Source organism: Cannabis sativa, chromosome 3 (genome assembly GCF_029168945.1).
Source record: "Cannabis sativa cultivar Pink pepper isolate KNU-18-1 chromosome 3, ASM2916894v1, whole genome shotgun sequence".
In the NCBI taxonomy this organism is placed as follows: Eukaryota; Viridiplantae; Streptophyta; class Magnoliopsida; order Rosales; family Cannabaceae; genus Cannabis; species Cannabis sativa.
Genome location: NC_083603.1, coordinates 44,546,543 through 44,567,948, shown reverse-complemented (window position 1 = coordinate 44,567,948; position 21,406 = coordinate 44,546,543). Strand labels below are relative to the sequence as shown.

The following is a 21,406-nucleotide window of genomic DNA, read 5'->3' as shown; positions in this document are numbered from 1 at the left end:
CTAATTCATTACTTGGTTGTTATCTGAAACATAAGTATTTCCCGAACTTGTCTATCTTGGAGGCTAAGGATAGAAATGGCTCTTCCCATTTGTGGTCAAGTTTAGTTTGGGGGCTAGAGTTACTGCGTAAGGGTTGAGGATGTCTGTGGGAGACGACATGCATTTTTAGGCTTTTAGAGATCCTTGGATGTCGCGGCCTAGAAATTTTTGTTCTATAACATCTAAGCCTGGGGTAGATTGGTTAGTTAAGGAGTTCATTGATGATAATGGTTGTTGGAGTTTACCAGCGTGACGTCATGTATTCTTGCCAATGGATGTAGATATATTACTTGGTCTTCCGTTACCAAGTAGTGCTTGTGAAGACCGTTGGTGTTGGCATTATGATTTCGATGGGTGTTATACAATAAGAAGTGGATATGCTATGGCCTTAGAGTTGGTGAGTGAGGAGAAGGATTGTTCTTCAATGAATTCAACCACGTGGTGGAATGGCCTGTGGAATTTACGGGTGCCACCAGAAAGTCAAAATCTTTTTGTGGCGGATGTTTTATCGTGCCCTTCCAATGAATTCTTAGCTTAGTAGGCAGAAAATACTTGTTCAGCCAATGTGTGAGAGGTGTGGGGAGGAGGTTGAAACCCCGAAACACGCATTAATGTATTGTTCTCCTTTGATTCTGGTTTGGCATCGATTGGGGGTGTGGGGGCAGCTGGCGGTGTAAAAATGGCCCATTTTCAGAGCTCCTAATGTGGCTTTTTAATGTCCTGGATCATGATAACTTTGCCATGGTAGCTATGGTGTGGTGGTGGATTTGGTATAATTGGAACTCGATGTTGTTCAGGAAAAACAATCAAGGTTGAATGTCGTTGTTGACCTGGCAGATGTGGCTTTAGATGAGTTTTGCGTTGCTGGTTTTTTTTGGTGTGCAGCAGCGAATGGGGGAAAGAGGGAGGATGGTTCGGGGTGAGCTGGTGGAGTTTGGTTGTTGGGAGTCGGGGTCGAGGGTGGCCACTGTTGTTGGTCACAGGTGGGTTCCTTTGGAACTCGGGGTGTTGGTGTTGTCAATTGATGCGACAGTCATGCCTGGGAGAGGCTTTACATGTTTTTGGGGGTGGTTCGTGATGTAGAGGGCGTTGTGTGGGCGGCATGGTTGATTGGTGTTGTTAGTGAATTTCGTGTGGTCATGGCAGAGTTGTTGGCTCTTCGTATTGGTCTCCTTTGGGCTTCAAATTTGGGTATCAATGTAGGGAGAGTGGAGACGGATGCGACCACCGTTTGTAATTGGGTTAATAATTTTGATTCTAATTTTGAATTCAAACATGTTATTGAGGAGATTATCTGTCTTTTAGCTGCGGTTGGTGGTGGTTCGTGTTGTGCCATTTCGTGTGTTGCAAATGATGTGATTCACACACTAGCTAAATCTGTTACTAGTTCGTCAGGAGTTCATGTTTAGACTGATATTTGTCCTAAATTTTTAAGTGCTTCTATAACAGTTAATTTGGTTTAATATTGCTACTTTTTCTTTAAAAAAAATGTGATAGCCTTGTTTGTGAAAGGAGAGATTTGATTTTTCTTTAAAAAAAAAGAACAAAACAATACAAAAACATTCATAAAGAAGTGCGAAGCGGAAAATACACACAAACATGTTCTAAAACATTTATTATAAAAAAGTCTAGAAACATCTTCAAATTTGAAATAAAATATGACCTTTCCATAATTTGAAAGGCAAAATTACGAGAAACGGTTGGCGGGCCGTAGTGGAGTACTATACGTGGTCCATCCAAGATAAGTTTGGGCCTTAAGATCAACAGTGGGCCACTTATGTCAGAAGTCCACTTGTCCTACTCCTACCCCTAATAGTGACGTGGCAACCAAACGGCCTCTCACACATCTCTAGACTATACAACCACACAATGACAAATCATGACGACACGTGGACACCCACCATCGTTGCGTCGGTTACATTTCTTTGACTTTTGTCTTAGCTTTTTTCTTTGCTCTGACTGATTCTCAATCAAACGGTTGGTATTTAAAAATCAAACCTAATCAGAAATATACGACATGTCGTTTTGGTAAAGTCTTGAAACGACAGTCACTGGCCATTCCGGTCTCCCGTTGCCCTTCCATTTTATATAGTATCTTTTATCTTTGTTAGCTCTCTCACTCTCTCTCAGCTACTCTCACCAGAACCTTCTTCACCAACAACTCTTTCTCTCTCTCAGCTTCTTCTTCTTCGATCATCATGGGTAATGTTACTGGTTTTCTCAGCTTTTCGTTTCTAGATTATGATATCTTATCCATTTTTTTTATTTTGAATTTTTTTCTGATTTTTTTTTTGGTGTTTTTTTTTGGCATCTGTTTGTTTACAGGGAAAATCAAGATCGGAATCAACGGTAATTTTCATTTCTGTGTGGATTCATTGATTTATTTACAGATGTTTTGATCTATTCGGTCGCAGATCTGATATTTTTTTGAATTTTATTTTGATTAAATATTTTAGGATTTGGAAGAATCGGTAGGTTGGTGGCTAGGGTTGCTTTACAGAGGGATGATGTTGAACTAGTTGCTGTTAACGATCCATTCATCACCACTGATTACATGGTATTTTTATTTCTTTTCTTTCATGTTGTGATGTAGTGTCTTGATTTGAGTCCTTTGTCCTATTTTTTGTTTTTAGTTAATGTTAATATTTGTGATATTTGATAAAACATACTCTTCTTTTGTCTGATTTTATTTTTTTCTTTGTGAATACAGACCTACATGTTCAAGTATGACAGTGTTCACGGTCAGTGGAAGCATTTTGATCTTAAAGTTAAGGACGAGAAGACCCTTCTTTTCGGCGATAAGCCCGTCGCTGTCTTTGGCAACAGGTATATTAATGTATTTTTAGCATACATAACAATACACAAGTTTTCTTGGTGTTAAATATAAATAGTAGATATTTATGGAGAGAACGTATGTGGTATAATTTTTAGGAACCCAGAAGAGATCCCATGGGGTCAGGTTGGAGCTGATTTCATTGTGGAATCTACTGGAGTTTTCACTGACAAGGACAAGGCTGCTGCCCATTTGAAGGTTTGCCATTTTCACTTGATATATATTTATATATACTGTTCAATTGAATATGCAGCGTTATGCTCTTGTGATTGAAGGTTTGCCATTTTCACTTAATATATCTACCGTTCAATTGAATATGTAGCGTTATACCCTTGTGATTTTGAACTTGATGTAGTGGGTTTTGTGAACTAGGGCTCCAACCAATTTCCCATTCTACTTTAAGCTGAATATGTTGCGTTTATATTCCACATTTTTTTAGTGCATTTACTGCCATAGTTTCTTTCTTTTTTTCCTTACTTTTGAGTGAGATCGTTCTTTTTTACTCTTAGCAAGAGATGAGGGAATTTCTTACGTCCAAAACATGTAGGCAATTTTCATCGATGTGTCAAAGTAAAAAGTCTATTACTTCTGTTTGGAAATCAGTCTCACGTGTTTTCCCGTAATGAGCACTTGTATATAATTACATTAAATTTCATTTTAATTTTTGTATTTTATTACTTTCAGGGAGGTGCCAAGAAGGTCATCATTTCAGCTCCCAGCAAGGATGCTCCCATGTTTGTTGTGGGTGTCAATGAGCACGAATACAAGTCAGATCTTCACATTATTTCCAATGCCAGTTGCACTACCAACTGCCTTGCACCCCTTGCCAAGGTTCATTTCATTTCATTCTCTTTTTTTGATGAACTTGGGAAGTAAATGCCTGCTAACATCTATATTGTTTCAATTTTCAGGTCATTAATGATAGATTTGGCATTGTCGAGGGTCTGATGACCACCGTGCACTCCATCACTGGTGGGTTTCTTAGTAATTTATATGCTTGTATTGTGTTGTTGATTTTTGTTAAAACCAATTTGTGTAATCAATTTGTTGTGTGCAAATGTTCCTTTATGCAGCCACTCAAAAAACTGTTGATGGACCATCTGCCAAGGACTGGAGAGGTGGAAGAGCTGCTTCATTCAACATCATTCCTAGCAGTACTGGAGCTGCTAAGGTACCTTTTTTTTTCACTCTTTGTTTTTAAACATGTCAAAATTAACCAATTTAGAGCTGTCTTTTATTTCCAAAATCGTTATCTTATGTCGCCTATTTATTTATTTGTTGGTTTGATATGGTGAAGGCTGTTGGGAAAGTGCTTCCAGCTTTGAACGGAAAATTGACTGGAATGGCATTCCGTGTTCCTACTGTTGATGTCTCAGTGGTTGACCTCACAGTAAGGCTGGAGAAGGCTGCCACCTACGAGCAGATTAAAGCTGCTATCAAGTAAGAAAGACAATTATATTCCTATTTGAAATTGATTTTAATTTCACATTAGTTTCTTTGGCTTGTGTTTTACCTATCAGCTCTGCCCACTGCTGTTTGTGCTTTGTTTAGCTTTAGATATGTCAACTTTGATGATTCATTTCTGGTGGTTTCTTTAACATCTTCTATTTGGTTCTTCACAGGGAGGAATCTGAGGGTAAAATGAAGGGAATCTTGGGTTACACCGAGGATGACGTGGTTTCCACTGACTTTGTGGGTGACAACAGGTAATAGATAGATCTATATACTTTATATCTTGAATATGTCCTGGCCATGCATTTTTAGGATGCGGGCCTTCATAAAGATTTCCGTAACTTGATTGTGATTGATCAACTTTTCTTCTGAAAATCTAATCTATAAATTTGGTCACTATATTTTCAAAGAACTTTATTTTTGCCTTTGCATCTCTGTCCTTTCCCTCCCCTTATTTATGTTTTGACAACTATTTTAGCTGCATTCTTCAACTAGTTATCTTAGATTGATGTGTTGAATTTGTCAACTTTATAGGTCAAGCATCTTCGATGCCAAGGCCGGAATTGCTTTGAATGACAAGTTTGTTAAGCTTGTTTCGTGGTATGACAACGAGTGGGGTTACAGGTAAATTGCTATTTTATCTTTGGGTATATTTTTTTTCTTTTGCTTCAGCTCGGCCTTTTGTACTTGTGTTTATGAATACTTTTGTGGGATTTTGCAGCACCCGTGTGATTGACCTCATTGTCCATGTTGCAAAAACCAAGTGAAATAGCTAGACTGGGCTTCTGCTAATGGTGTTATCTCTATTGGCTTATGATATTTATCAGTCTTCTGCTTCTCATTATCGAAAATAAGAGGATTTTTTTTTATAAAAAAATTACTTGGGTGTTTATACCAAGTCTTTGTACTCTAGATCATTTAGTTTCAGTGTGATCAATGATGGGGCAATAGATGTGCTCCATGTTTTGTTTTCAAGATAGTAAACCTTTATTTGCCGGTATATTTGTTTTTGCTGAGTTTATTACTCTAATGCTAAAGGGCATCTTATGGGGTTTTTGCATATTTTGGTGCAATCAACATCTAAAAAAAGAATCCAAAAAATAAGAAAATGTCATTAACCATTAAAGAACAAAAGAAGAGAAAAAAGTGAAGGAAAGAAGAAAAGATGAGAGGTACGAAATATTGAGTGGGATGGAGTGAAAAAATTTCATACAATCAAATAGAGTAAAAAATTCAGCGAAAAAAAGAAGAGAAAATAATAATAAAAAGACTAGATTATTGATAATTGAGTAGTGATAACTACAACTTTTTATTTTAACTTTTAGTTACATGTTAAAATATATATATATTTTTTTTTTATAGTGGAATATTATTCTAGTTTACAGTATAGGAATTTGACACATTTTTTTTCTCTTCCTACCAAACCATGGCTGGAGAATATCTTTTAGATGTCATTTCTTGAAAGACTTGTACTGATATAGCAGTATTATAGGCAAACCTTAAAGTTGGTATATGGTATTCTGTTCTTTGTGGCTATTCGTATAAAATTAGATTCTTTTTTTTTTAATTGATGGTGGCATATATTAGGTCCAGACTTCCGAATCTTTACAAGTTTAATCCTATTGCACATATCGAGAGCCCCAAAAATAGAATTAAGGATACATGATCATTAACTTGTTTTCATGTGGGAGAAACGACAAAGCATGATCACATCGTTATGGGAAATCCTTTTTTCTCTGTTGTTTTGTTTGGTGAATTTGGTTAGTTCAAATTCTTTGCAAGTTCATTTGATGCCGCACTTGGAAAGGTTGTCGTTTTATGGTTTTTGTAATGTTTGGAAAATAATTGACAAATGCTGAAAGAAGTGGTTATACTACAATATTCTTCAAAATGTCATTTTCGGAGTGAGTTATTGAACATTTGGAATGGTTTTAAAAGCATTGTGGTATAGTTTCTCCAAATGAAAAAATCTTCAAAAGGTGTCTTGTAGAAAGTTAGATGTCGTTCGGAAAGGAGTTTCGAAAGTTAGATGCCAGAAACCCAAATCATGATCACCAACCCAAACCACCTTCTCGCAATCCTCCTCGACCTCAAAACAATAATCGTCCCTTGTGTCAAGTCTGCTTAAAATTTGGCCATACTGCTCTCGTTTGTCACTATCGTTTTGATAGAAATTGGGTGACTCCAAAACCAAATTCCTCTCAGTCTCAAGCCCACCTTACTGAATTACAATTCGATTATGACCCCAGGTTCATGTCACTTAATCTATCCCTGATTTTGGAGATGATGCAGGTTAGTTCGTGGACACAGGTGCTACTAATCATATCACCTGCAACATGGACAATCTTGATTCAGCAACCACCTACTCTGGCCAAGAACTTGTGGTTGTTGGAGATGGTAAGAGACTTGTCATATCCCATGTTGGTAAAGCAACTCTTTCTCCAAATTCCTCTTCTCCCTTGCATTTAAATTCTGTATTACAAGTCCCTGACATAACAAAAAACTTAGTGTCTCTAAGTTAACTCATGATAATTATATTTTTCTTGAATTTCACAAGTCTTGTTGTTTTGTTAAGGACAAACAAACGGGGACTGTTCTGCTCAAAGGGAAGCTTAAAGATGGCTAGGAGATGATGAATCAAACCTGTCCCACCATAGTCTGGAATGTAATCTTGTTACTTCTACATTTTCCAAATGTACTGATTTTAATAAAAGTCAAAATTGTAATGTTGCTTATGCAACTCACTCATGTAATCAATTTTCTATGAATAAAAGCACTAATTCCAATTATATAGACTCTTTCTCTCCATCTGTCTATTCTACTACATTACAATCTAAGATTAACACTTGGCATTCCAAGCTAGGACACCCTGCACCAGCCACTTTAAAAACTATCCTAACTCAGGCTAACATTCCACATTCACTTAAAAATCTTAAGTTTTGTACTGCTTGCCAGTTAGGAAAGAGTCATAGGCTTCCCTTCCCTTTGTTAAAAAGTAGAGTCTCTCAACCTCTAGAACTCATCCATACTGATATTTAGGGCACATCTCTTGCTGTGTCTATGGAGAATTTCAGATACTATATTATATTCATTGATGACTACAGTAAGTTCTCTTAGATATTTCCTATGACACTAAGATCTCAAGCCTTTGAAATCTTCATTCAGTTCAAGAGTCTTGTTGAAAAACAGTTCAACTTGCCTATTAAAAAGGTTCAAGTTGATGGAGGGGTGAATACATGTCATTTGAAAGATTTCTAACAGACCAAGGAATCAAATTTCAATTACCATGTCCTCATACACATGCGCAAAATGGAAGGGTTAAGAGGAAGCACAGACATGTTATAAAAATTGAGTTGACACTTCTTGCACAATCTGGTTTAGACATGTCCTACTGGTTGCATGCTTTTCAGTGTGCTGTGTACTCCATCAACAGAATGCCTACCACATTGATTGGCAACATCAGCCCATTTGAGTGCCTGTTGCATAAAAAACCAGATTACAACATCCCAAATTTTTTTGGATGTGCCTGCTTTCCCCATCTAAGGCCTTACCATCATCACAAACTAGAGTTTAGATCTGAGCAATGCATTTTTCTTGGATATTCTCCCAAGCATAAGGGCTACCTATGTCAAAACTTAGCTGGTAGAATCTTCATTGCAAGAAATGTTGTCTTCAATGAAACTCACTTCCCAGCTCAAAAGGCATCTACTCCTGCACAGGTATCTTCTAAACTCTCCTCTCAGTTTCCTACTACACAGTTCTTTACTACTACCAATAATGATGTCACTCACTCTCTTGTTTCATCTCCTAATGAAATTGAGTCATTAAACACATTGCTTGCTGCCCCAACTGAACAAACACCTGCTGCTATGCTTGAACCTGTTGCTTCATCCTTAGAAGCAACATATGTTAATGACAACTATGCTTCTGCTACACAAAATGCTACAGCTCTGTTCATACTGCTCCTTAAATGCCTGACTCTCAACATGATAGTGCCTCTACCAGTAGATCTGCTGAGTCTGTTCTCACACCTGTCACACAAACTCAGCATTCAAACACATCCTCATCGAGTAGTATCTCTGCAAATAATCCAACTCCTGCTACTGCTCCTCTCAGAACATACTCAATGGTAACAAGATCTCAGCATGACATTTATAAAACAAATGCCTATCTTGCCACCAAACATAAACTACCAGAGTCCTTGCTACCTAGAGAACCCACATCTATCAAAACTGCTCTTAAAGATCCTGTTTGGAATGCAACTATGAAAAAAGAGTTTAGAGCCCTTAAAGACAATGACACCTGGACACTTATTCCCTATGAGCCTCGCATGCACCTTATTGGAAACAAGTGGGTACACAAAATCAAACTAAATGCTGATGGCTCCATTGACAGATTCAAATCAAGACTTTTTGTCAAGGGATACCTACAAGCACTTAGAATAGACTATGATGAGACCTTTAGTTCTGTTGTGAAGCCTGTCACAGGGAGAATGGTGTTGACACTTGCTGTGTCTTTCAATTGGGAAGTTAGGCAACTCAATGTCTCTAATGCTTTCCTCAATGGGACGCTTCAAGAGAGTTTATATGACTCAACCTCAAGGATTTGAAGACAGTTCAAAGCCTAATCATGTCTGTCTATTGCATACGGCAATCTATGGACTAAAACAAGCTCCTCGAGCTTGGAATGATAGACTCAAATCTACTCTGTTGGCTTGGGGTTTTCAAGCTTCTAAATCGGACTCATCCTTATTTGTTTATGGCTCTACAGACACACTCCTAATTCTCTTAGTCTATGTAGATGACATTCTAGGTTACTAGACCAAATAGCTCTCTCATCACAAAGCTTGTTAATGATCTTAATACAAGTTTTCAAATGAAAGATCTTGGCCAACTTCACTATTTCCTAGGTGTTAAAATATGCAGGGACAACAATGGAATGTTTTTGTCACAGACTAGGTACATACCAGATTTATTAGTGAAGGTTCATCTTGAGGGTGCCAAACCTTGTACCAGTCCCACAAGTATTGCCCACAAGTTATCTTTATCTGAAGGAGTTCCCTTTGAAGACAATACATTATATCGAAGCACTTTAGGTGCTTTGCAGTACCTTACACTTACCAGGCCTGATGTGGCTTACATCATAAACAAGCTGTCCCAATTCCTTCATGCTCCCACATATGTCCATTGGGAGGCTTGCAAGAGACTACTTCGATATCTAAAAGGCACCATATCTGAAGGCTTACTATTAAAACCAGCAATTAGAATGTCTCTCACAACATACTCAGATGCTAACTAGGCAAGTTTCATAGATGACAGAAGGTCGATAGGAGGATATACAGTGTTTCTTGGACCTAATCTCATCTCCTAGTCAGCAAAGAAGCAACAGGTTGTTGCTATATCTTCCACTGAGTTTGAGTTTAGAGCTTTAGCCAATGCAGTTGCAGAAATCAAGTGGATCACTTCTCTATCATCCGAGTTGAGCTTAAATTTGCAGATGTGCCTGTTATATGGGTTGACAATCAAAGGGCAGCTGCACTTGCTGCAAATCCCATATTCCATGCCAGATGCAAGCATATGGAAATAGACCAACATTTTGTCACAGATTAGATCTTAAATAATGAAGTCTTAGTTCGATTTGTTCCTTTGGTTGATCAAGTGGCAGACATCCTTACAAAGTCTTTACTTAAGGACAGATTTCTTTACCTCAAAAACAAACTAAAAGTTGTAAACCTCCCTTTTCATTTCGAGGGGGGATGATAACAAATGTAATTAGTTAATTACTTGGCTATTAGTTACTTTCACTGTTAGGTAATTAGTTAGTTGCTTTGGTCTGTACTCTGTTTTGTAACCGATTGAGTTATCAGAATCTCTCTCTCTTGTAATCATGGTCTATAAATAAAGCTCTTAAGCTACTGGATAATGCTAATGTTGTCTAGCATTACTCCTAAAAGTTCTTTTGAATTCTTTATCTAAAGCTGATCTTATTCAATACTGGTTGCATCGCTCAACTAAAAGGATGGTACATTGAATGAGATAGAATTAAAATATATTTCACCAAATTCTTCTTAATATATTTCAAGAGAATGCATATTGGTACCCAACATATTCAACCAAGTGTCAATCATGCATACTTATTCACAAAGTCATTACCAACATCAATATTTGAGAAGATGGTTCACAAGATTGAAAGTTTTTGATTAGAAGATCTCTACGAATGCCTAAATGAGGGAGAGTTAATTTACAATGTACTTTTTTTCCTTTGACCAAGTTTTTTCAACAAAGTTTTTAATAAGACAACCTTTATGAACATCTCAGGGGATTGTTATTAAATATTATTATAATTATCCAAATTAATACATTAATTAGTACCACAAATGCTTTATTATATTTCCTTTTATTTTATTGTTTAGTTTCCTATCATTTTAGTTATATTTTTGTATAAATAGAGGGTTTAACCCATTAGAATAAACTGCTAAAAATTCTCAATTAATCTCTCATTTTTTTTTTCTTTATCTTCTCTTTTTTCCTATTTTTATTTTATTTTATATTATTTATAACAGCTGGTTAAATTTTTTCTCCCTTATATACACTTAAGAAGAAAAGGAAAGAAAAAAAAAGTCTTATGTTGGCTAAATGAGAAGGGTGTAGTATTGATGAAAATATATATAATATATAAATAATAGATAAAATTAATATTAATGTAAAATTTTAAAATATGGTGATGATATAGCATGCATGCTGGTATGAAAGTGTCTATATATCATTAATCTTTCTACAAATCCATTAATTGTGTTAATGGACAATAATCCTTATCTTCAATATTATTGTGTCAAAGTTTTCTTTTATTATTTTAAACTATAATGATAAATGATATTTTATCATTGAGTAATTTACGCATAAATATTTTAACTTTCAGTTACATTTTAAAGACTAAGTTAAAATAAAAAAAAAATACTTAAGTTATCATTTAAATTTTTTTTTTTAAAAAAATAAAAATTTAATGAATTGGACCAATCAATAATTATTTTTAAAATTTATGGCATGTTTACTTAAAGGGAATGAGAATGAATGGTAAGGTATTAATTCTCATATAATTGTTTACTAAATTTTGGAAGGGAAATTTGAATTATTATGCATGTTTTAATATAAAATTGGTTTGGAGAACACTTAGTGTAGGTAATTTTAAAAATAGGACCAATTTTCAAAAACTCCCAAAATAGCCTTGTCAAAATCCCAATCCCTTTCTCTCTCTTCCACTCAAACTCTCTCTCAGTCCCTCTTTCGTTCATGCCCGATCCCAGCCGCCTCACACAATCCGACTTCGCCCGAACCCCAGCCACCTCACACAACCACCGCGTCGTCACCCCCTCACCACCGCCTACGACCCGACGATCTCCATCGCGTACGACAAAAAAAAACAAACAAACAAACAAACAAACCCCTCGGGTCCGATTGGCCCAATATGGTAGCCATCGGACCCCATCGGTCTAATCGGACCGCACGAATCGGACCATCGGACCATCGGACCCAACCCAACGTGACCATTGGACCCCAACCCATCGGACCATCGGACCCATGCATCGGGACCATCGGACCCCACCCGTCGGACCCATCGGACCCAACCCGTCGGACCCCCTTCTTCCCCAATGGTTTCTCAGATCTGAAATTTTAAAAGAGTTAAAAAAATACCTTAGATATGGTGCGGTTATCCTGGGTGGGTCTCCTCCTCCATGTGGCGGTGATGACAGTCGGATAGTGGGTGGGTCTCGGTCGGAGTCGACTGGGCGACGGTGCGGTGGTTGTGTGAGGTGGCTGGGGTTCGGGCGAGTCGGAGTGTGAGAGGCGGCTGGGATCGGGCATGAAGGAAAGAGAACCGTGAGAGAGTTTGAGTGGAGAGAGAAAGAGATTGGGATTTTGACAAGGCTATTTTGGGGGTTTTTGAAAATTGATCCTATTTTAAAAATTATCTACACTACATGTTCTCCAAACCAATTTTGTATTAAAACATTCATAATAATTCAAATTTCCCTTTTGGAAAGGGAGAAAGTAGTGGAACCCACACAAATTAGGGAAAAAATAAAGACAAAGGTTCTCCTCATTTTTATAGGGAATACCTTTTTCCTTTCCTTAATTTATTTATTGGGGTTTTTTCATTTTTACACTTAGAAACCGTTTTTTTTTTTTTTTTTTTTTTTTTGCATTTTTACGAAATTCTACATAGAAAATTCTATTGCAACTAGCGTTGCAACTTAAATTGCAACAAAAAATCGTATAGAAACCCCTATTGCAACTAGCGCTGCAATCACTTTAGAAACCCAAACCGTAAATTTGAAAAATAGTATATGGAGCAATTTCCCTAATTTATTTTAATTTTAATTTTATTAATTAAAAATAAAAAAGACAAATATACCCTTTAAAAATCTATAAACAGAAAATAATTACATGTTCTAATAATGACAATTTTGTCAAATTAAATAATTCCGATTACTTTTACTAATTATGTAAACAAAATAATATGATTCTGGTTTTCTTTTTACAGTTTAGTAAACAACATAATAAAATATTGTTTCTTATTATTTTAAATCGATACATTTTTCTCATTGATTATTCTGATTCCAATTACAGTTTAGTATACGCGCCATAATCAAGTACTTATAAAAGTTTTAAAATTATAATTTAAGTATTATTATTGTAAAAAATTAAACTTAAACATTTATTTACAATCCGCAAATTAATCTTTTATCATTTTTTTGTAAGAATATTTTTTTTATTATTTGTTATTTTATCATTTTATAAGCCACTAGAGGACATAATAACATTAGTTTTAGGCGATCAACCCGATCTCTTTATCGTTATTGGGCTAAAATTATTAACTACATGTCGTTTAAGATTGTTAATGTCGTTGAAATCTACTAAAACGACGTGTCGTATTTATTAAGAACTTTCTTTTTCGTTTTCCACCCAACCCCACCAGATCAATACAGATTCAACCTATTTTTTAATTTTATTATTTTATTTTTTTGAAAAAGGAAAAAGGCTAAAATCAAAATAAACCCGCCTGATTCAGTTCAGAGTCTCTTCTTCGTTAATAATCGACATTAATTCAAATTTATTCTTTCATTTCGTTCTATCCAACTTTCTTCGTCTTCTTCTTTAAAACTCTCACTTTCTCTCTCTAAACTCTCACAAACTCATACTGAGCTTTCTCTCTCTATAATATATATGTATATGTATATGTGTACATCTCATTTCTCTCTGGCTTTCATTTAAACTAGTTTTAATTCAGACGTTGAGCAGTTGGATCCTCCATTAAATGCTCTATTCGTTAAGCCCTAATTTCTATATATAAATAAAGTTGTGGTTTTGTTGATTTCATCTGAGAGAGAAATGGCTACCTCGGCGTTTAAATCGACCTCGAAGCGAATGTCGATTGGATCATCGTCGTCGGCTTCAGTTGAAGACTCGGCTTCCTCGAATCGGAGCTCGGTTCATCGCCGTTCTCGGAGCCTCAGTCGATTCTCGCACCGGTTGCAGACGCCTGCGAGCGATGATTTCGATGAAACTCCAGCTCCAAGAGGGAAGTTCGTTAACACAGTCCGAGGTTCGGGTTTTCCTGAGATCAGCCTTGATGACCTTGCTGTTGAGTTCTTTGACTCGGGAGATAGAGGTCGCTCGGCTTCGCGTAAGTCTGAGGTTACTCCGGTGAGTGGCTCTAGTGTGTCGCAGAGACGAGGAAGGTCCGTGGCGAGGCAGAGCTCGAGGTTGACTGGGGGTAGTTGTATTGGTGAGGTGAAAGGGAGTACTGGTAGCAATTCTGGTAGTGGTGGAGGAAGGTTGACTTCGGATAACAGTGCTCTTTCCAGAAGACGGCGTTCGGTTTCTGTGGTTCGGTATCAAATTAGCGATTCTGAGGTAATCTCGTTTGAGTTTTACTATCGTTTTGTAGAGTCTATTCATGTGTACCATTGTAATTTGATGAAGCCAAGAACGTTTTTATTTTTAATTTTTCTAAAAAAAAAATAAAATTTGTAAATATTAGAGAATTGAAATTATACTGAATATTATTTATTGTAAGGGCATGTTGACTAGAATACGTTGTTGAAAAAAAGAAAAGTGCTGAGGGAAAGGGTTTAGCGTGGAATGAGGAAAATTCTACAATTGATTTAGTTATAGGGGGAAATGCAATCACAAATGGTGTAAATGTGTAAGTTTACAGATGGATCGGTGTGAAAAATGAACACTCTTTCTAGCTTTCTATCAAAGTCGATTACGGACTAGTAAACATAGGCTGACATGACAGCATTGTGATTACCTTTCCAGTCCTTGAAGAGTTTACTGATCGAAAGAAGATTGCTGGGCATATTTGATATTGAGCCCCAATGCCCCATTGTCTTACTTTTATTTGAACTGATCCATTTGATAGGTCCTATAGGAGGCTAGTTGTATAAGATGCAGTTGGGTAATTTCATGTAGCTAATTTGGTATCGTTTTTCAAATGACAGAGTGATTTAGATCATTCCCAGAAACGTAACAATGCTAATCCTAAGAGCTTAGGAAGTGGAAATGAACAGTTACGCTCCTCACATAAGCCGAAAGCTTCTAATCAAAGACAAGGACTGAGAAGGTCTTTCAGCCAGAAGGATTTGAGGTCCTGCGATGGCTATTCTGTAAGTTTTATTTCTTGTTGCTTATTGAAATTTTCTAGCATATTTTGATGGTAAAATTTTGAATTCTAATTTTGTAAAAAAGGATGGGACAATTTTCAGTGTTGAGCTGGGGATGATCCTACCATTGTATTATTTTGCTTATTGAAGAATATCTACTGTACCTAGTTGGGGAAATTTTTTTAGTATAATTTTTATTTTTCTTTTAAGAAAAAAACAATGTAAAAGGAACAACTTTGACCATTGAGTTTGGGATCAGTGGTATTTTCTTTCTTTCTACTAAATTTAATTATAATTAATGTCTTAGATTCCTCAAGTTGAAAATGTCTTTGACCTTTCAGAGCCAATCTTCAGTTTTAACCGACGATGAAGGGAGGGATGCTCATTCTGGTAAAAATGGAATTGAGCGGACAATTCGAACAGTTTATGCACAGAAGAAGGTTTGCCACTTATTAAGAAATTATCATTTGTGAGTTTGGCCTTAGCTTTATGCTTTTCACATCAATTTGTTTTTCTTATCTTTTAGGCACAACATCCAACTGGGGATGATGTGAATGGTAGTATTTATGAGGCAATGCGGACAGAGCTTAGACATGCTGTGAAAGAAATTAGAACAGAGTTTGAACAAGTGAGTATCCTAGATTTTTCAGTTTGTTTGCCAATACTTTATTTTTTTTTTCTTGAGCAAGTCAAAGTGTTATTTTTTAAGAAACTTTCCTGAAATTCACTGGTTTAACATGTGATCTGTTCAGGCAATGGGGAAAACAAAACCTACAGCCTCTGCACCAGGCGATTGCTTGCTGTCAAACAGTTCTGATGTACTTCAAGCTGTTTCTTCAATAAGGTGGAATTACTCAACCCAATTGGAAGAGGTACTAGTAATTAAATCTTGTTTTGACTAAGCAAAAGATTATTCATAAAATGAAATACCCCGCTTTTTTCAGAGTTTGATTTAAGTCACACTTATTTCCAGTTTTTATATATAGATTGCCCTTCACTTGTGTGCTAGCAGACTTAGTAAGATTTTATTCAGGAAGAGAAAAAGAAAAAAATTGCATATGATGGGTCACGGTTATTTATATTCATTTAGCTTGAATGTTTCGTCAAGTACTTGTTTCTAATATTTGGAGTGTCTTACCTACAAGGGAACATAATTTCTTACTTTGCAGTCTGAGAAGCGTAAACAAGATTTACTATCTGAAATTGTGTTAGAGGAACAACGTAGCAGAGAGCTCTCTAAGATAGTGAAGGAATTGATTCCAGAACCCAAGATCAGTGCTGTTGTAGATAAACCATCACGAGCAGGAACAAGAAGGGTATTTTTTTTTTCCTTCGTTCTGCTAATTACAAATACTTGGTTGTGATTTTCTTGATCCCTACAGCTAGCTTGTTTAACTGGTTCCGTAATATTCTGTTCTCGGCCAAAGGGAAATGATCTTAGTATTGAATGACTGTATTTTATTCAACAGAGGAGTACCGACAAAGGTAGGATGTCAAAAAGACTGTCAGAGGAGGCAGAGAAATACATTGAGGACTTCATTTCAAATATTGAAGATACAGATATATCATCACTCGACGGAGAAAGAAGTGACACGAGTTCAAGTATTGGAGGAGGAATATCAATTGCAAAGACACGAATTTCTCAAAATCCTGCAATGTCGACACCTCTTCCTATTGACTCGGATGGAGTTATACTTCCTTGGTTGAAGTGGGAGACTAGTAACGATGCCTCCCCCATTTTAGGCATGAATAAAATGGAGTCCTCAATAACTCCAAATAATACTTCATTCAAAACTGTTCAGGTAATAACAGAACTGCTTATGCAAATTCTTGTGACAATTAAGTCACACATGCATTCTTATGGAATAAGATCGTTGTTTTTGGCTTCTAAAAGATTGGTGACTTGTTCTTGCAGGAGGTAATTAATGAACAGAATCCACCTAGTCAGTCAGCCAGTAGCCGAGGGAGCTGGAGTCCAGCGATTATGGATTCACTTCCTATGAAAGTAGTAGAAGGCAATGGAAATTGTCGACGGCCATCATATCCAGATGGATCAAAAACAAATCAGTTTGACATGGAAGATTATCTGAAGCTTCAAAGAGATGAAGATCTTCTCTTTGAGAGATTTAGACAACAACAGAGAGTTAATTCAGGTGGCATGTTTATATGTAACCGAATGTATTTTTAGAAGTAGGAAAGAAGTCCTTGAAGGAGTTCATTTTGTTGCAAACTACATTATTATTTGTATAGTCAATTTATCTTTTCCTATCGAGTAGTAAATAATTAGTTGTAGGTAAAGGGTTTTTTTCTTAGTAGTTAATTTATTTGGTGTATTCCTAGTTTTGTTTATCTTGAAAATTTAATTGGTTGAATAATCAATTAATAAAATGACATCTAAATTAAATAAAGAAAGGGTAAATGACGGCAAAACCCCCAATACTTTCGTTTTAGTTTCATTAAACTCCCACAACCCAAATTTCTGCGGGTAAAACCTCAAAACTACTATTCTGTTAGCAATTTATCCTTCCCGTCCAAATTTAGCTGTTAAATGCCAGGTTGACTTGTCCACGTGGACACAATATACACGTGGCACAATTTTATTGGTCCACGTAAATAATTATATTAAAAAAATTAAAAAAATAAAATAAAATTAATTTAAAATTAAAAAATTTTAAATAATTTTTTTTTCTTTTTTTTTCTTTTCTTTTTCTTTTCTTTCTTTTTCTTTCCTTTTTTTTTCTTTCTCTTTCGTTTTCTTGTACGTTCGAGACATGTCTCTCTCTCTCTCTCTCTCTCTCTCTCTCTCTCTCTCTCTCTCTCTCTCTCTCTCTCTCTCTCTCTCTCTCTCTCTCTCTCTCTCTCTCTCTCTCTCTCGATGCAGGTACAGACCTGCGGCCGGCGCCGATGACCACCTGCCAGGCGCACGACGTGCTGAAGCTTCCCCGACCCAGGTAACCCCGAGCCCTCTTCTCTTTCTTTCTCTCTCAGCCCTCTTCTCTGTCTCTCTCTCTCTCTCATCCCTCTTCTTCTCTCTCTCTGTCGATGATGCAGAATAGTCCAGTTGCCGTCGACGAGGACCACCGAGCCGTCCGTTGACGAGGACCACCGAGCCGGCCACGAGGACCCAACCTAGGTATCGATCACCGATACCTCTCTCTCTCTTATTTAGGGTTTTTCATAATTTTTCTTTGCAATAGATCTGTGTATAAATTTTTTGGGTATTATTGTGATTTTTATTTTTTAGATCTGTAGAAAAATAATGGTTGTGGAGAAATAAATTTAGGGTTTTAAGGTTTGTGTTTTTGGACTAAAATTTTGTGTATATATGTGTGTTTGTTTATTTGTTGGATTTGGATTTATTTAAATTGGTTTGTTTTGTGTATATATGTGTATATCGGGGTGGTGTTTTGTTTTGATTTTTTTTTTTTTTGTGATTTGGATTTGAAAATAGGCGGTGGTGGTGGTGGTTTTGGCACTAGTAGGTTGTGGTGATTTTAGAGATGGTGGGTGGTGGTTTCGGTGGCTGTGAATGGTAGTGGTGGTGGTGGGCATCTGTGGTGGATGATGGTGGTGGTGATGATGATATTTTTGAAGAGGAATAATGGTGGTGGTGAGATAGAGAAAGAGATGAAGGAGTTAGAGAGAGAGACAGAAAAAGAAAGAAAAGAAAAATAAAAAAAGAAAGAAAAAAAAATTTATTTAAATTTTTTTAATTTTAAATTAATTTTATTTTATTTTTTTAATTTTTTTAATATAATTATTTACGTGGACCAATAAAATTATGCCACGTGTATATTGTGTCCACGTGGACAAGCCAACCTGGCATTTAACAGCTAAATTTGGACGGGAAGGGTAAATTGCTAACAGAATAGTGGTTTTGGGGGTTTACCCGCAGAAATTTGGGTTGTGGGGGTTTAATGAAACTAAAACGAAAGTATTGGGGGTTTTGCCGCCATTTACCTATAAAGAAAACCCAAAATTCCCATCTTGGACTGTCTGCTTTTATTTTGCTTGCACAAAGAACTTGGAATGATTAACTTGATTTATCTTTGACCTTTTATAATAAAACTTGTTCTATAATATATTATTATTATTATTATTAGATTTTAATATAGAATTTGAGTAGATATATTATTAGAATTTAATGTAGTATTTGAATAGATATATTTATATTTTGTTTTAGATTAGATAGTAAAATGAGAAATAGAGAAAAAAAAAATTAAAAAAGGTTGAGAAATGAAATTATTTGTAAGCTCCCTGAGAGTGTTACATCACCGGGTTATGATTTTGTTTTATACATAGATATAAACAGTACAGTAGGATTGTAAAGTCTTTTAAGTGGTTATATAGCAAATTAAATGAGTTGTTATAATATAATTAGTTAGGACATATATTGGGAATTTGGCTCCTATAAGTATAACCAAATTAAGTTAGGACATTCATTTCATTCACACGCAGTACAGTGTAACTTAATAAAAACTGACCATCATCATCGTGGTGGAGACTGAGAGTATTAGCAATAACATACCAAAGGAATTAGAACAAGAAGAAATAAGTAATAATAATAAAAAATGGTAGTGATGATCTATCCACATGGCTTCCAACCACAAGCTCTGGCAATGGGAAGTGGTGGCATTCGGCCTTCAACAGCTGATGGTCGAGGTTGGAGTGAACATGATCGTGTACATGATGATCACAGGAGGCAACTGCAAGCCTATCAAGACCTTTTTCTTCATGATCATGATGTTTGGCTCTATCCACTTCATCCTATCTCATCACCTTCCCAACTTCAATTCCATCACAATCATCACATCCTTGAGCTACTCAACCATGCATTGCCTGGTCAGCCTCTCTCGCCAAAGGAGTCGCCCCACATGTCACCTATGTTCTATCTACCACTAGATTGGGAGATGTGGCTTTTGCCTTTGCAGGCCATAATGTGGTGTTGGAGATCCAAGCAACCATCACTTCCACCTCGGATAAACCTTCCAAGAGGCCCATGTGGAAAGGGGTTTTAGTCGCCTATGCAGTGGTGGCCTTGTGTTGCTTCCATTGGTTATTGAATTTTCGGTGATAGCATGGATGGCAACATCCTTGTCTCTTTGGAGAAACCTTGGTGACTTGTTTTCATGGCCAACATGTTTTTTGTGTTTCATGTCATTGGTAGTTACCGGGTACAATTATAATTTTCTCTATACAAACAAACAATTCTTATATTATATATTGTGTATATAGATTAACTAACATTTACTTAAGTCTAATTAGGATTTTACTCTCTAAACTTTAACATGTACCAAATCATACCCCCTGAACTTTTCTGGCCGTTAAAAATCCCTCTTGAACTATTGAGATTGTTAGATTTAAGGACTTTTGTCTAATTTCAATCAATTTTACTATTTCATTGATTTGTTCCCCAAACTTTAATATTTACCAAATCATGTCCCTTAAACATTGACCTGTACTAAATCATACTCCTAAACTTTCATCTATGTTAGATTTTTTTTTTACTAAAATTGGACAAAAGTCCTTAAATCTAAAAATCTGCAATAATTCAAGGGGTATTTTTAACGACATTAAAAGTTCAAATTTAATACATGTCAAAGTTCGGAAGACAAAAACCTTAATTAGTCTTTTACTTAATTACTACTATATATATAACTTCATCTTCAGACTTATACTGTGTCTGTGTTTGACATGTTGTAGTCATTCTTGGTTCTAAAGATGAAATTTAGGCCAACTAAGTTTTTTCGAATTGTAACTTGGACTACTTATGTTCGTCAGTATTGTTTTTTCTTTCTTTTTTCCTTGTTCAATGTTGTTCATTAATTTTATTTAATTATTCTAATGGATAATTAATTAAATTTGTTTGGTTCATTATTATTATTATAGATGCAGCATTTATTTGTTGCAATATCACTCCCTTTCTTTGGTGAGCTTCTCAGTTACTTTGGAGGCTTTGCCTTTGCTCCCACAACTTACTATATAATCACTTATTTACTAAATAACTAGTATATATATTTGTGTTTAAAAAAATATTAAAAGTGATTTTTCTTTTTGTTTTTAAAATTGAAAAGTAAAAACAGTTTTATAAAACATGTTTTTGAAAAATATTTTTACTTTTCTACTTTTAAAAACAGAAAACTAATTAAAAAAGTATTACCAAACGCCGCCTTAATTAATTAATACACTACTAATTTATTTCCTATAATGTTTACATCTCCATTGCATTATGTGGCTTGCTGTTTACAAGCCAAGAAGGTGTAGCCTATCATGGTTTGCTAATTGGGTAAATACTTTATCATTTTGTTGGTTTCATATTATTATGTCTAATTGTTTTATTATGTTTAATTTGACTCTCCTAATTATTTAAAATCTATTTTTTTTTCAGTTTTGCATTATTCAAGCTCAGACATTCA

General features: G+C 35.8%; 2 protein-coding genes and 1 pseudogene across 2 annotated transcripts; all 3 read left to right on the top strand.

Moving 5' to 3' along the window:
* Positions 1-1,996: 1,996 nt before the first annotated feature.
* Positions 1,997-5,384, top strand: LOC115708676 (glyceraldehyde-3-phosphate dehydrogenase). The gene is made up of 12 exons (XM_030636658.2): positions 1,997-2,241; positions 2,365-2,388; positions 2,496-2,596; positions 2,750-2,865; positions 2,971-3,070; positions 3,557-3,703; positions 3,784-3,844; positions 3,946-4,043; positions 4,170-4,312; positions 4,495-4,578; positions 4,859-4,948; positions 5,046-5,384. Exons 1-12 carry the CDS (start codon positions 2,238-2,240, stop codon positions 5,089-5,091), a joined length of 1,014 nt encoding a protein of 337 aa, XP_030492518.1. The 5' UTR covers positions 1,997-2,237; the 3' UTR covers positions 5,092-5,384.
* Positions 5,385-13,332: 7,948 nt separating this feature from the next.
* LOC115711499 (uncharacterized) lies at positions 13,333-17,402 on the top strand. The gene is made up of 8 exons (XM_030639845.2): positions 13,333-14,238; positions 14,829-14,993; positions 15,332-15,430; positions 15,517-15,618; positions 15,743-15,862; positions 16,160-16,306; positions 16,460-16,792; positions 16,906-17,402. Exons 1-8 carry the CDS (start codon positions 13,714-13,716, stop codon positions 17,176-17,178), a joined length of 1,764 nt encoding a protein of 587 aa, XP_030495705.2. The 5' UTR covers positions 13,333-13,713; the 3' UTR covers positions 17,179-17,402.
* Positions 17,403-17,771: 369 nt separating this feature from the next.
* LOC115710390 (lysine histidine transporter 2-like) lies at positions 17,772-20,658 on the top strand (annotated as a pseudogene).
* Positions 20,659-21,406: the final 748 nt, after the last annotated feature.